Genomic DNA, 13,881 nt, shown 5'->3' on the forward strand with positions numbered 1-13,881 from the left:
AGAGGTATATATTAGAATTAATATTAAGAATTAGCTAGTTGCGCGTATAGAGAAATAAAGAGAGAGATACTTATAAAACCTAATTCTCTATAGCGCGACAGTAGTAGCTATCTGTTACTAGCGTAATTATTAGCTAGTTATCTAGTAGCTGTAACGTATATAACTATAGCGTTAACTATACCTTTACTCTTCTTAATTCTATATTACTAGAAGATAGAGTATAAGTCTATAGCGTCTCTACATTCTACCTTTAATTATTACCTTATAGGCGCTCTATTTCTAAGTACTATCTAGTATCTTTTCTCTTAAAGAAGAACGCTTTAGACGTAGCTTAAAGAAGTAGTAGAATAAGTAGAAAGTATAATAGTAAGAGAGTAGACAGCGGCTCTATAACTATAAGAGAGGCGTAGGTTAGTAAATAAAATAGAGAGCGTGTTTAAATACCTTAAATTAACCTAAGATAGGTATAAAGCTATTAGAGTAGGTATAAGGAGCGCTTTTATAGAAGAATAAGAGAAAGAGAAGAGAGTAAGAGAATAAAGAAGTGCGCGTAAAGAAGAGTAGACGCTATAGGTTAAGACCCTCTTTTATATATATAGGTAGACTGCGTAGAAGAGATAAAGCTTAAGAGTATTAGAAAGTGCTACTAGTAGAGCGAGCGCTATGCTACTACGCGTAATAGGTAACTATAGTACTAGAAAGCGCGCAGGCACTATCTAGACACGGCTTGTCTTTATAGGCTTCTAGACGCTAGAGTAAGTAGGCAAGTCTAGAGAGGAAGAACACTATATTAGATAAAGAAAGAGAGAGTATAGATAGGTAGCTCTAGCGTTAGTCAACTAAGGTGTAGGCGTTAGAGGAGAGAGAGCTAGGGCTAGCTCTATTGTTACTAAAAGACTATTAGTTAACGTAGGACGAGGCGGGGCCCTAGAAATAATATATAATATAAGCGGGTTTACAATATAGACGGCTAGTGCTTAAGGGGGTTGGCATAGAGAAACAGCTAACGCCGACTAGAGCTTAGCGGGCCGCGTAAACGCCCGCCGTAGAGACTTTTCTAGAAGTTCTTCTCTCCTTTCTTTTTAGTATGTGTTTTAAAGCGAAAGCCCCTATAAGCTTAAGTTAAACGGCGAACTACCCCCAATCGGCTTATAATAGTCTGCTAACTACGGTTTCTTTCGTTAATTATAGTAGAAGTAATTTGCCTTACTTACTAAAAGCGTGTTCTTCGCGATTGCACAGGACGGCGTTTTTTTTTTACGTCTATCTCGGAAATGCGCTACTCTAGAGGGCGAAGTAGCGACTCTAGATTTAAAGCACTATTTAAGTATGCTGCTAATACCCGTAGAATCTCTATATCGCGATGTTTTAGAGAAGAGAAAGAGAACACAACGGCTAAGAAAGCCATGCAAACCTCCACTAGACAAGCTAAACGGTAGCGATTAGGGTCCTAGTAGAGAAGGGTCTAGAGGAGAGACGGCTTAAACAACGATTAGAGTAGCAGCAACAATAGCTAGACTAGAAATAGAGCAGGCGGAAACGGAGGGGGAGATAACGGGGGAGATAATAGAGGAGATAATAGAAGAGGTAACGAAGAAGGAAAAGATGTAATGCTAGAAGTATCTACTAAGTTAGTCGCACATGCTAAAGATAACACTGCTATCGAAAGCGTACTATTCTAATATGTTGCTTATCTATTACACGGTTAGCAGGGGGGTAATCTAACGGCATCGTGGAGGCATATAGTATCGTAGAGAAATATCTATAGCAAGAGGTCGAGGTTAGAGAATATGTCTTAGAGAAGCTAGGCTAAAACACAAAACGGTTTTAGTACCGTTTCTCCAGAGTCCCTCAACTGGTAGGCCTATCCTATTCTATGCTAGCGGCTCTTGGAGGCGAGATATCGCGTTTAGTTCTAGCAAATATTAGCTGCTAACTTTTAATAGGCTTAAAGACGCCGACTAAAAGTAGCTGTATGGACCTTTGCAACCTAGGCCTTACCGAACCCATGCATACTAAACAAAGGAGCGCCTAACTTTAAACGATAGCAATGTTGGTGTCTAAAAAAAGCCAGCCCTAAAAAAGCATAGCGTCTTTGGCGCACTTCTTCTAAAACTAAGTAGCCAAGACAAGGGAATTTCCCTATAAGAGAAATGTAGAACTGTTAGATTTTCCGCGAAGATGGAGCTTCTCGAAGATGATAACGATTCGGACTCGCCACTCTCGACTACTACCAGCACAGCTTCTACTACATCTTTTGGTTTGACATCCGATTTGGTGGCTCCAGAAGATGAAAGAACCATTGTTGAATTTGCCGAGATGGAGTTCCCAAGCTCATCTGGCAAAAGAGATTCCGGCTTGCGGGCACTAGAGCGTGGAGAGAGGATCCGCCGAGAAAGTGCGGCGTCTCGTATTAATGGATTTGGACTGACTCGAGTGGCTGAGAGCTGTGGCGCGAGTGGCTGAAAACTGTGGCGTGCGGCGTCGGAACCCACCGAAATCTCACACAACAGCAAGCTGGCAAGATAGAAGATCAACATCTACGTGCATCTCGGCTTGTAACAACGTCAAACGGTCCTACTCTGTCTAAAATAAGCGTTGGACATTATCTCACGAATGCCCTTATCGCGGGTCGCTTAGGCAGGAAGCGGTTGCCTGGTTCCCTTCCACCGCACGTAGTACTTGATGCCTAGCGGCCTCGGATTATACTGGAAAACCACGCTCATTCTCTTCCTCCCGATCTTTCTCGGAGCCCTCATCTACCGTATTCAAACGCCTTTAGAAATCGTAATGCGTTCCCGGCGCTCCCCATCAGAAGTCGCTTCTTCTCTCCTGGCTTCCCAGGGCCTTCATCTCCAGTCCCTCGACGTAATCCAATCACTATGGGCAGGATACGGTCAAATATGTCGCATCACAGCAGCCCCAGCGGCAATACCAAACTCCTCTGGCGCCACTTCAAGGTCAGCCTCAACACGTAGCTCAAACGTATCCACGCCCCAGGAAACGCACTCCTACATCTTCAAACTCATCACGCCCCCACCGACGAAAGCAAACGACGAAGGCCACACACGCAAGATACTAAGCTACCAAGTCGAACAGTACTTCTACTCTCACCTTGCGCCCCAGCTCCCAGGCTCCATTCCCGTCGCCAAATGCGTAGCCAGCATCAACGAGCACCATCCGAATGGGACCTCCACTACCGCCATGATCCTGACCGACTTGCGCCAGCAGTTCCCTGTCGAAGGCGAGAAACGCGATGTGCTATCCATGGGCCAAGCCCTTGCGGCGATAGATTGGCTTTCCAGCTTCCACGGTTTCTGGTGGCCGCGTGTAAAGGACATGGATCGCCGCAAGCTAGTAAAACCCCCGCTTGAGGAAGTGAAGCACGATGGGGAGGATGCAGTCCAGAAGACTGTGTGGCTGAACGGCGGATACACATACCTCGCAACGCGCCGGAAAGAGTACGCTAGTCTGGCATCCGACTACGATGCTGAATGGAACGCCCCACTCACCGACTGGGAGTACGACGAGTTCTCCATCTCGGACCTAGTCGCGCACGTCCTGGCGCCGAAACAGCGGGGTTGGAGCCCGATCGAGGGGTATGTGACCTTGCTTCACGGGGACGTCAAGAGCGAGAACTTGTTCACGAGCACGAGCGGTGAAGAGGTGGTTTTCTACGATTTCCAGTACACGGGGCTGGGCCTGGGTGTCTGCGATCTAGCGAAGCTGTTCACGTGCTCTGTTCCTCTGAGCATGCTTGTTGAGGATGAGGGTGTGCCGCGGGAGTTATCTATGCAATTCGGAGAGAAGAAGTTGTTGGAGCGGTACTGGACGAAGCTGCAGGAGGTATCCGGGAAAGAGTACGACTGGGATATCTTCGTCAGCCACTGGGAGACGGCATTGGTGGATTGGTTACGGTTTCAGGCGAGCTGGGGCTTTTGGGGGAATACGGAGTGGTTGGAGGCAAGAGTGCGATCTATCTTGAAGAACGAGTGGTGGAAGAATGCGGTGATTGGGAATGCGACTATGGGAGGGATCGCGGAGGAGGAAATGGACATTGTGGCGCTCATAGAAGGGGACCAAAAGGCCTCCTGACCTGTAGCGTGGACACTAGTCCCGCTCTGGCTAGCTGGTTCGCGCTTGCTGCCCAGATGTGTCGTGTGAAGGGAAGCCTTAAAGCCTTGAGGCAGCACTATCAAACGAATATTCTAGCGGGCTATCGCTTAGAATTCAAAAAGAACTTAATTGATTTCCACAAGGTGTCTTCACCGCGCTTTCACTTTGAATGGGTACCCCTGTTCGCGTGTCGGCCCGCGCGCCCCGCGGATACCTTAGACCCACAGTGCTCGCGGTGCCAACCCAACCCACGTCACTACTAACACGCATTCAGGTCAAATTTGATCTGATGTCTGTCTCTCTCGGATGGCCATTAAGTCTCGAGCAGCGGGAATGCTCCATCACGATAGAAGCCAACCCATTTTCCCAATCTTATCAAATTCAACGTCTACAATCATGTCCTATTCGCGGACCGCACAGAGAAGCTCCCCAATACCAAAGCACCTGCGCCGAAAAACTAAGTAGAAGATGAGGAGGCTCGCTACTGCGTTCTCCCACGAAGCGTCCAAGCCCAGGTACCTCCCACTGATTCCGTCGTAGACTTCTCCGCCGATCGATCCCACCACGGAGAATGAAAAACGACGCCTCGATACGAACATCCGAAAGGCTACAAGAAGTTTTAGCTGTAGATAAGTGGTCTGCGGATGGGGGTTAATGAGATGGCGGCGCTTGAGCCAAGATCGCAGAGCTTCACCGGTCCCCGTCCTGCGGCTCTCAAGGCTGAATCTAGGGAAGGGACTGGCGGTGCCCAGTGCCAACACACCTTCCTGCAGCAGATTCTGCCTTGTGAAATATGCCCCGCTTCAGCCTTTTCGCATCTCGACCTAATCTCTAATACCCTCTTGCGGTATCTTCTCCTCCATCGACAAGGAAATCGTCCCAAGCTCGAGATGCCCTCTTTCATCCCAAGATCTACCAGTTGAGCAGGACTATCATCATATGTCCGACCGAACTTCTCGCCTCGTCGCGGCTCTCTTGACGTTATTGCGATGCCTCTCACCTTCGGCGCCGTCGGAGACGTCATTGCCGTGGCCCTCCTCGTAAAAGATATCCTCAATGCGCTGGACTCAAGTCGCGGGGCCGCTTCTGAATACCGAGAGCTCAAAAGAGAACTATATATCCTCGAGCGAGTGCTTCTTGAGGTGGAGCATCTATTCCGCGAATGCGACAATACACCTGAGCTAGCGCAGACCTGTGAAACAGCAACCCGCTGCATCGCAGACTGTCGGACAGCTGTTGGAGACTTCCTCAACAAGATAAACAAGTATGGGAAGACGTTGGCGAAGGGCTCAACCTCGAACGCTGTCAGCAAAACAGCCATGAAGCTCCGTTGGACGCTGCTGGATAAGGACGAAGCCTTCCGGTTTCGCGGGGAGATCATGGCGCATACGGATTTCCTGAATATGCTCCTGCACTCCGCCAATTTGTACGTACGTTCTCTGGCCATGCGTTCAGCAACTAACAATGATGTCCCAGCAAGCTCATGCAGCTTCACCAACAACGAATGACTACCTCACTGTCCCAGACTTCAACAATGACGTTGGACCTCCTTGTGAACCAGGGCGCCACGCTCATCGAGATACGAGACCGGCTGGAAGAGAAGAACACTATCATGTGCGCGCAAGAAGCATCGCTAGCCCGCATACAAGATCAGCTCGAGGAGACCCACATGCTCATCAGTCACCAAAGCATCTACCTGAATGACATTCGGAGGTGTCTACGGATCGATCAGTTCATGACGGGCAAAATTCTCTCTCTAGCAAGGAAGCTCTACCACAGTCTACTCCGTGGCATTCTACCCCATATCTTCTGCGGACTAGACATTGTCCTTGCTCAGTCCTGTGGCGTCGCCGTCTACGATGAAGCTTCCACTCCTAACGGGGACCCGACGTTTATCGTATTAGGCATCGAATTGGGAATGGATGCCTATGTCGCGCTTTACCGCGCAGGATCTTGGACTCTGATATCCCTGCTAGGCAACTCGACCGAGCTCCCGTTACACCCGTTCACTCCCAACATGTTGATTGCTGGATACCTCCACAACGCTCTTGTTAGGTTCTTCCACCGGTTTGACTTTGTTGAGATGACGTTTGATATCCACCAGTATGAGACGACCTCATCCATGTCTGCGGATGGAAAGGAACCGTTGATATACGTAGTGGTATCGGTGGCATATGGGTGCCTGGGGTACCGCCCATCTGCGTCTCCAAAGGAATGTCCGATTGATTACTTCACGATGTACCAAGGGCCACATGGCGCATCATGGACGGTTTCCTTTCCGGCGGCCACCGTGAATTGGACTGCACAGATCATAAGAGCCGTATTCGTAATTTTACTCAATCGCGATGAATACAACGAGTACTGGGCAGACTGGACGCCCAGCTGAAACATTTTGTCCCTCTCCAAGCCTGCTCTCTACACAGATTCCAATAAACCAACCTTATCCCCAAAATACGCCATTTACAAATCTTTAATCCGTCTCGCGCAAAAATCCGACGACCCATCTTCCCCTTCCTCTTATAACCTTCTTGTATATGCACCTCTAGAGAACATATAAGTCGCGAAAGAAATAATTCATCAATATCCGCGAACCTGTAACTAGCTATCCCTCCATTACCTACATTCATTCCGTCGTGTTCTCCTTTCCCACATTTCTCCCATGCACCCTTATGCCATGCCTGGATAGATTGACGAAAGACGTGAAGGAGCAGTGTTATGTGTGTATTACCAACGGAGCGTCTCATGCCGACCACCGGTTAACCATCTGAGGACGAATGGATGAGAGAGATGGCTTGTAGTGCTGGGGGCAAGAATGCTAGGTAGAGCGGCTCGATGGTGGGAGTAATGGACGGAAGACCAGCCACAGAAGGACTGGGTACCTCTGGCGTTCGGCGAGAAATCATGGTCGTTTGGGTTCGAGGTGGGAAATGCCTAGATAGCTGAAGATCTTGTTTGCGTGGAATATGCTGGTCCGCTGCGTTGCGTTTTTGTACCAGTTTTGCTTCCACATGGAGTTCTATTGCCTTGATTTTGTGTTCCGAACGGGTTTGGACCATGCCAATAACTGCTCAGCAGCAGAAAAAGACTAGAAATGAAATGCCGCTTCAAGAAGAGGAGTCTAAGCCATACCTCCTTTGCCCCCTCTATGTATATATACCCCTGTCCAGCCGCGCGCCCTCTCTACCATTTCGCCTCCTTACTATTTGTAAACTCCTTGAGGATCCCCACCACCTTCTCTAGCGCACTCAACCACTTCTCCAGTTCCGCCTGCACCTTCGCATCATCGCTGCCCAACTTGGCATAGAAGTCCTTCCTGTACGGTGTGGCGCTCATGGCGGCGCTGAAGATGGGCTTGATGACGAACGAGTGGTGCGGCTTGAGTGTGTTGCCGTAGGCGTCGCGGAACGAGGCGGAGAGCTCGGTCGAGGGGTTGCTCATGTTGTGGCGGAGTGCTTGGGCGGTGAAGTCGAGGCCACTAGAGAGTGGAGAGTTAGCGAGAGAACGAAGAGTAGTAGTAAGATGGGGGAAGGATAGGAGGGGGACATACCGGACGAGCCATAGTAGGCCTTCGGTGGCGGTGTGCTTCTTCTCCTTGAGCTCGTTGAGGCAGAGGTCCTGCAGCGTCTCTGAAAGTTGCGGGGCGGCTAGCTGTCTGTCCCGGATTTTCTGCACAGCATGTCAGCTTCCGCGAATTCTTCTTTGATGCTCCCGTGGAGCTCATACCTTGATGTTCCCGTTCATATCACTCTTGACAGGCTTGAAGGCCGCCGAGCCCAGCACATCTGCACGCCTGCAATTAGCCCCGATTGGCCCCGGGGAAGATAATGAAGGGAAGAGCGAATGTACCGAAGAGTGTAAGCAAGCTCTCCGCGGCCTCCAGGAACTCGGTCGTCGAGACCTTGTTCTCCGCACCGACCGGCACATCGACGAAGCTCTTCTTGAGCGTATCGAAGAAGGTGCCGCCTGGAGGAATCGCAGCCGTCATTTCTGCCTGTTGAATTGCAGTACACGATGAACCTAGGGAGTTGAAGAAGTGAGGGTTCAAAAGACAAAGGTTCCTGAAGGCTAGGAGGGTTGAGGGCTGAAACGCGGATTGTGTAGGCGGTGAGCTGTGGTGGGGTTTCCTTGGCAGGGACACTTAGCGCAGGGCGGGGCATGCTAGCCGAATAAATCCATCCCCTTACACTATTTCTTCTTTGCTCTCGTCACTCTCTATTCCTTTACTCTTTCAGTGTAGGGACAAGGCGCAGGGCAACCCTAAGGCCTCTCCTCCTTATGCCGCAATTTGAAGAAATAATAGCAGGAGGGATAGCAAGTACAAAGCCGCTACGATTAAGTATTCTCACCCTACGACTCACGTGTACCGTTGAACTTTTCAGCTTGCGCTTTGTACCACTGTGGTTCACCATGGCTATGCTAGAAAAGCTGAACCGGGAAGGAGCCCAGCATCTCGGCCTGCCATCCGGCTCGATGATTTAACTTCGGCCTACCCCCTAACAGTGCTTTAATCACCACACGAACAGACCTCACCATCAAGAACCTGTACAGCTAATTGGCCAAGTGTTCTTGTTGAAGTCTCCGGCCTTTCTCTACCATGGGTCTCTGCGACATGTGCACCACCATTCCAATGCTCAAGCTTCCATCTGAGCTGAAGCCTGGATTGCCTCACCAGCTCTGGAGGAATCGGCCGCCGAATGTCCACTCTGTCAAGTCATCTGGGTGGCCTCCGGATATCTCGCGGGCATCCTCAAGGGCGGCAAAGACGGCAAAGTGTGCCCCAGCCCTGGCGCCATCGTCACCTGGCACTATTCCGCTGAGATCAACGCCACGATTCAAGCCAGCTCCGGGTACTGGGACGAAGGGGGGTCCATCCGTCTTGTGGACGATGGCTACAATGGACCGATTTTCGTCAATCCTAGGGAGGCATTTGAGGATACGAAAGGCGTCCGGCCATGGCTCTTTGGTAACTGGTGGAGTTTGTATGAGGATGAGAAAGATTTGCGACTGATTGGGCTTGGCGTACGCCTGGGAACTGGCCCAGACATCAAACAAGGGTTCGGCAATACCGACGGGAAGCACGTCTATCTTCATGGCTCGTACTTTCGGTTCCGGACTAATGATGGTAAGAAGGAGCATCCAGTTCAGCCAATCTGAAATATCCCTTGGCTGTTGCCCTGCCAAAGCTAACAGACGCTATTAGATAACCCTTTTGCTTCCGTCATTCCTGGAAGATATACCACACCGGCTTCCCACGAACTGTCAGTTATAAAGGTCCAGAAGTGGCTTAAGGAGTGCAACGGTCATCCTACCTGCCGAGCCATGGCCGAGCGAACTACGCCTCTCCCAACACGTTTGCTCGATCTGAGTGAGGACCCAAACGCTCAGGTGGTCTCGCTACTAGAGACAGGAGGTCGTGCGGGGAAGTACATTGCTCTGAGCCACTGCTGGGGCCTTTCCCATCGACTCACGACTACCAAGAGCACACTTTCGGCCCATATCAACGGGATCAGCATTTCAGCACTGCCAAGGACGTTTCAGGACGCTATCCAACTCGCCCGCCGGCTCGACGTTCGGTTTGTTTGGATAGACTCTCTCTGCGTCGTTCAAGATGATGCTAAGGATTGGGAGCGCGAGTCAGCAAAAATGGGGGACGTGTATTCCTACGCTTACCTGACAATTGCAGCAGCGGCCTCCACCGACGACTCCACAGGCTGCTTCCCGGAACGCAACGTCTACACAAACTCATCAGACCCCTTATTTTTCGGGATACCAGGACCGAGTCTCGTACCTGTTCAGGTCGGGCCAGGTCTCTTGGCTTACCCCAGCAAAATGCCGATGGCGTACCTATCCGATAGCGAGGGAGCAGCATGTTCCGTAAGCCAGGAATGGTTGCCCTCGTCCGTCGAGGGCCTGCGACGCACGTACTACTGTTCTGGGGACGAGGGACTCCATGTTGACCCCGTGGGTGACCAGAATCTAAGTATGCGAGCTTGGGTATTACAGGAGCGGCTGTTATCCCACCGGACGCTTCACTACGCCGAGGATCAGATGTACTGGGAGTGTCATAAACATCTCCAAGCCGAGGACGGCGCTCGGTTCCCGACGAGCTCTCGCTCATTTCCCGGGCGGGGAGAGCTACCGCTGGGAGACACTTACATGAAAGACGAGGGCCAGTGGTGGGCACTAGTAGAGGATTACGCAGTCCGCCATTTGACCCGCGGCACCGACAAGCTACCCGCCATAGGAGGTCTTGCGAAAGCAATTGCTCGGAACACGGGCGACACGTATCTTGCTGGACATTGGCGGAGGTCGCTTCTGCCGAAACTTCTCTGGAGGATCAGGATGAGTCAACCAACGCATAACTGTGCCAACCCTGACCATCACGAGGAGGCCAGGCACGCTGCGTGGAAGTGGAAGGGGACTAGATTCGCTGGTTATCGCGCGCCTTCGTGGTCTTGGGCTTGCCATGTCTTTTCGGTGCAGTTCACGAATTCATCCATGATTGGACGCGAGTTGGCGGAAATTCTGACGGCTGAAGTGTCCCCTTTGGGTAACGACCCATTCGGGCAGGTGAAGTCGGGGTTGATCAAGTTTTGGGTATGTTATGTTCCACACGATGTGCTTCGTCACCTCCGGGCTGGTTCTTCAAGCGGACTAACATTGTAAACCTAGGCACCATTGCTAGAACTGCACCCGTCGAAGCCCGAAAGCCCTTTTGGAAAGGGGAAATACAAGTATGAACCAGATTACGTCGACTTTCATATCCCTGGCACCCCAAGTGGAAGAGGACGTGCACTCTTTGATTTCGAGCCCGAGTTTCCATGTTGGGCACTTGTCTTGACAACCGAGGCTGGGCTTCTCGTCAAGGAGGGATCTGAAAAAGGAGCATATCAGAGAATAGGGATGTTGGCTTTTAATCTACCGGACTCGCTGGAGCATGAGACGGCATACACCACGGCAGAGAACAGATCAGGATTATGGAAGACCGTTACACTGACGTAGACCGGGAGTTAGAGCGATTTGAGGAAGCTCCCTCGAGCACTAAGCCTTCTCTACCTGCCCTTCGTTTTGTCTCGCTCTTTGTAGTTTGGGATGAGATAATTAATACGGTATCTTAACAGCCCTAGACCTAGGTACTTCTCCAAACAGGAGACCTTGGAAGTGAAGTTAACTAAATCAAATACGGCTAGAGCAACGCCAAGCTCCGGTGGAGGACCGTGCGCTAAAACACCATCATCGAGAACAACCCCACCAACTCCGCGAAAGTGTTCGTAAAGGTGATCTGCGGTGGATATATATCCGCTGCCGGGCTTCTCTCCGCATAATGCTTCCATTATCCTATAGGATTTACCTGAACCGGGATGTCGCCTACCGAGGTTGCAGGTCCCGCTTCGTTGATCGATGACTTGCTCCTTCCTCTACTTACACAGCAAGACCGGAAATAAACAGTCAACTACTCCGCAGCTCACCTTCCAGCGCCCTTCCCTAACATCGCAAATATGCCGTCTCACATCCACGACCGCACTACCATCTACCGCGTTGTCTGCATCCCCGGCGACGGCATCGGCGTCGACATCACTGAAGCCGCCGTGCAAGTTCTAAACACTCTGTCCAAAGCCCTAGGAGGGTTTGAATTCGAGTTCACGACCGTCGACTGGAGCAGCAAAGCCTACCTCGAGCGAGGATGGTACATGCCACCCGACGGGCTGGAGCAGTTGAAGAAGTTCGACGCGATATACTTTGGCGCTGTAGGATGGCCTGGTACGATCCCAACTCCCAATCGGAAGCGGACTGGGAGAGACTGACTTGCGTCTAGACGTGCCCGACCACATCTCCCTCTGGGGCCTCATCCTCCCCATCCGCAAAGCCCTCAACCAATACGTCAATGTACGCCCGACACGCATCCTCCCCGGGACCACCTCCCCGCTCGCAAACTGCGCACAAGCCGACCTCGACTGGGTGATCGTGCGCGAGAACAGCGAGGGCGAATACAGCGGGCAAGGCGGCATCTCGCACGAGCACTCGCCGCACGCCATCGGCACCGAAGTATCCATCTTCACGCAAGTCGGCATCGAGCGCATCATGCGGTTTGCCTTCGAGACGGCGCGGTCGCGACCACGCAAGAAGCTGACCATGGTGACGAAGAGCAATGCGCAGCGGCATGGCATGGTGCTATGGGATAAGGTGTTTTACGAGGTGGCGAAGGAGTATGGGGATGTGGAGATTGACAAGATGCTTGTGGATGCTATGACGGTGCGGATGGTGCTGAATCCGAAGTCGCTTGACACCATCGTCGCAACCAACCTCCACGCCGATATTTTGTCTGATCTTGCTGCCGCATTGAGCGGCAGTATTGGGATTGCGCCAAGCAGCAATCTTGATCCTACGCGCAAGAACCCGTCAATGTTCGAGCCGATTCACGGGTCGGCGCCGGATATTGCGGGGAAGGGGATTGCGAATCCGGTAGGTGCGTTTTGGAGCGCGGCAGAGATGGTGCGGTGGTTGGGCGAAGAGAAGGCTGCCGATGGACTGATGAAGGTGGTGGAGAGTGTAACTGCTGCTGGTGTTAAGACCAAGGATCTTGGAGGAAGTGAGAATACAAAAGGGGTTACGGAGGCAGTGTGTAGGGAGATTGAGAAACAGTTTGGTGGGGAGTAGGGAATATGTACACGTACCTCTACAGACGCCTTCACACCTTGAATGCCTCTCCTGTTCACATAGGACCCAGAGAAGTGTACTTCGACTTTCTCAAACCAGATCATCAAACAAGCCCGGCGGAATCTTTTCGCCCTCCACAACCCTACTCCTATGCCCCTTCTCCCTCTCGTCCCCCACAAATCTCCAATCAAACCAATCCCTCCAAACCATCACCGCCTTCCCATCCACCAACCCCAAACTAACCGGCCCAAAATCACAACTATCATAGCTCCTCCTCCAATTATCCCCCTCCACCCAAACATGCCCCCTCGGCACCACCACCTTCCCTACCTCCACCTCCTCCCCCCCAACCGCATCCTCATCCCTCACACCCAGCCCATCCCACCCCTCAACCCGCCTGCCCCGCACAATCTCCGTATCCAGTGCGTACCCGCGGTGAGGATACACAGTATCCCCCTCCACCGCCACCACGCGCTTAATACTAATCTCCTCAGGCCGATGCGGCTTCCAAAACGTCACCACATCGCCCCTGCGCACGCCCCTGCCGAAGCGCACATTGCGCCGAATGACGATGCGGTCGAGCCGCCCCGTCTCGTGCGCGTGCGGCGAGAGCGTCGGCGCCATGGACGAGCCGCGCACCGTGTCGAAGGAGACGACGTGGTCGCGGATGAAGAGGATGGCGAGGAAGGAGACGGCGCCGATGCTGGCGGTGCGTGCGTATTTTCTGCTTTTAGGGGGTCCGCTGCGTGTGAGGGGTGGTGCAGGAGGTGCCTGAGCTTCGGAGCTGCGAGGTTGAGGGCGCGGTTGGGGGTTTGCGGGGCCGCGTGGTGAGGGTTTGAAGGCGAGGCTTGCGGGAGGGGCGGGGGCTCTGGGCTTTGGAGCTGCGCGTGGTACGCGGAAGGGGAGTTTGGGCGGCATTTTGAGGGGTTGGTGGGGCGCAATGGCTGTTCTGGTTTTGTGAGGTGAGAAATGTAAAGCTCGGACGCGGAAGACATCCGCGCGGCTTCGAGAAGCGCGATCACGTGTGCGCGGTCTTACCTAGATATCGGGCGCGACCTTATATCAGCACAGAGGGACGATAGGCAAAGGAAGCCAACTTCTATTCGC

General features: G+C 52.0%; 6 protein-coding genes across 6 annotated transcripts; 4 read left to right on the forward strand and 2 right to left on the reverse strand.

Annotated features, from left to right (window-relative positions):
* The first annotated feature begins 2,510 nt into the window (after nucleotides 1-2,510).
* BU26DRAFT_521767 (uncharacterized protein) lies at nucleotides 2,511-4,191 on the forward strand. Its single transcript, XM_033829618.1, has one exon. The coding sequence runs from the start codon at nucleotides 2,686-2,688 to the stop codon at nucleotides 4,093-4,095; it is 1,410 nt and encodes a 469-aa protein (XP_033680260.1). The 5' UTR covers nucleotides 2,511-2,685; the 3' UTR covers nucleotides 4,096-4,191.
* Nucleotides 4,192-5,105: 914 nt separating this feature from the next.
* On the forward strand, nucleotides 5,106-6,502 carry BU26DRAFT_567849 (uncharacterized protein; the record flags this gene model as incomplete). Its single annotated transcript, XM_033833707.1, has 2 exons — nucleotides 5,106-5,542; nucleotides 5,593-6,502. 2 exons carry the CDS (start codon nucleotides 5,106-5,108, stop codon nucleotides 6,500-6,502), a joined length of 1,347 nt encoding a protein of 448 aa, XP_033680261.1.
* Nucleotides 6,503-7,040: 538 nt separating this feature from the next.
* BU26DRAFT_553223 (putative glycolipid transfer protein HET-C2) lies at nucleotides 7,041-8,352 on the reverse strand. The gene is made up of 4 exons (XM_033832195.1): nucleotides 7,963-8,352; nucleotides 7,840-7,898; nucleotides 7,664-7,782; nucleotides 7,041-7,591 (listed from the first exon to the last, which is right to left on the reverse strand). The coding sequence occupies exons 1-4, from the start codon at nucleotides 8,099-8,101 to the stop codon at nucleotides 7,297-7,299; spliced, it is 612 nt and encodes a 203-aa protein (XP_033680262.1). The 5' UTR covers nucleotides 8,102-8,352; the 3' UTR covers nucleotides 7,041-7,296.
* Nucleotides 8,353-8,710: 358 nt separating this feature from the next.
* On the forward strand, nucleotides 8,711-11,215 carry BU26DRAFT_607560 (HET-domain-containing protein; the record flags this gene model as incomplete). The annotated part of the gene is made up of 4 exons (XM_033835767.1): nucleotides 8,711-8,886; nucleotides 8,958-9,238; nucleotides 9,317-10,713; nucleotides 10,789-11,215. The coding sequence occupies 4 exons, from the start codon at nucleotides 8,711-8,713 to the stop codon at nucleotides 11,116-11,118; spliced, it is 2,184 nt and encodes a 727-aa protein (XP_033680263.1). The 3' UTR covers nucleotides 11,119-11,215.
* Nucleotides 11,216-11,382: 167 nt separating this feature from the next.
* BU26DRAFT_521770 (tartrate dehydrogenase) lies at nucleotides 11,383-12,893 on the forward strand. The gene is made up of 2 exons (XM_033829619.1): nucleotides 11,383-11,877; nucleotides 11,933-12,893. Exons 1-2 carry the CDS (start codon nucleotides 11,616-11,618, stop codon nucleotides 12,772-12,774), a joined length of 1,104 nt encoding a protein of 367 aa, XP_033680264.1. The 5' UTR covers nucleotides 11,383-11,615; the 3' UTR covers nucleotides 12,775-12,893.
* Nucleotides 12,874-13,497, reverse strand: BU26DRAFT_398809 (LexA/Signal peptidase; the record flags this gene model as incomplete). Its single annotated transcript, XM_033822772.1, has 1 exon — nucleotides 12,874-13,497. A coding segment is annotated over one exon (624 nt), but the record flags the coding sequence as incomplete, so codon positions are not given.
* Nucleotides 13,498-13,881: the final 384 nt, after the last annotated feature.

This window comes from Trematosphaeria pertusa (assembly GCF_010094035.1).
Source record: "Trematosphaeria pertusa strain CBS 122368 unplaced genomic scaffold BU26scaffold_12, whole genome shotgun sequence".
In the NCBI taxonomy this organism is placed as follows: Eukaryota; Fungi; Ascomycota; class Dothideomycetes; order Pleosporales; family Trematosphaeriaceae; genus Trematosphaeria; species Trematosphaeria pertusa.

What these genes read in the sequence shown, in the direction of transcription:
- BU26DRAFT_521767 (XM_033829618.1), top strand. Translation starts at nt 2,686, where the DNA reads ATGCCTAGCGGCCTCGGATTATACTGGAAAACCACGCTCATTCTCTTC.
- BU26DRAFT_553223 (XM_033832195.1), bottom strand. Translation starts at nt 8,101, where the DNA reads ATGACGGCTGCGATTCCTCCAGGCGGCACCTTCTTCGATACGCTCAAG. An exon ending in GAGCTTGCTTACACTCTTCG is followed by an intron (nt 7,899 to 7,962) that starts GTACATTCGCTC and finishes GCAGGCGTGCAG; the next exon opens with ATGTGCTGGGCTCGGCGGCC. An exon ending in GGCCTACTATGGCTCGTCCG is followed by an intron (nt 7,592 to 7,663) that starts GTATGTCCCCCT and finishes TCCACTCTCTAG; the next exon opens with TGGCCTCGACTTCACCGCCC.
- BU26DRAFT_521770 (XM_033829619.1), top strand. Translation starts at nt 11,616, where the DNA reads ATGCCGTCTCACATCCACGACCGCACTACCATCTACCGCGTTGTCTGC. An exon ending in TGGCGCTGTAGGATGGCCTG is followed by an intron (nt 11,878 to 11,932) that starts GTACGATCCCAA and finishes ACTTGCGTCTAG; the next exon opens with ACGTGCCCGACCACATCTCC.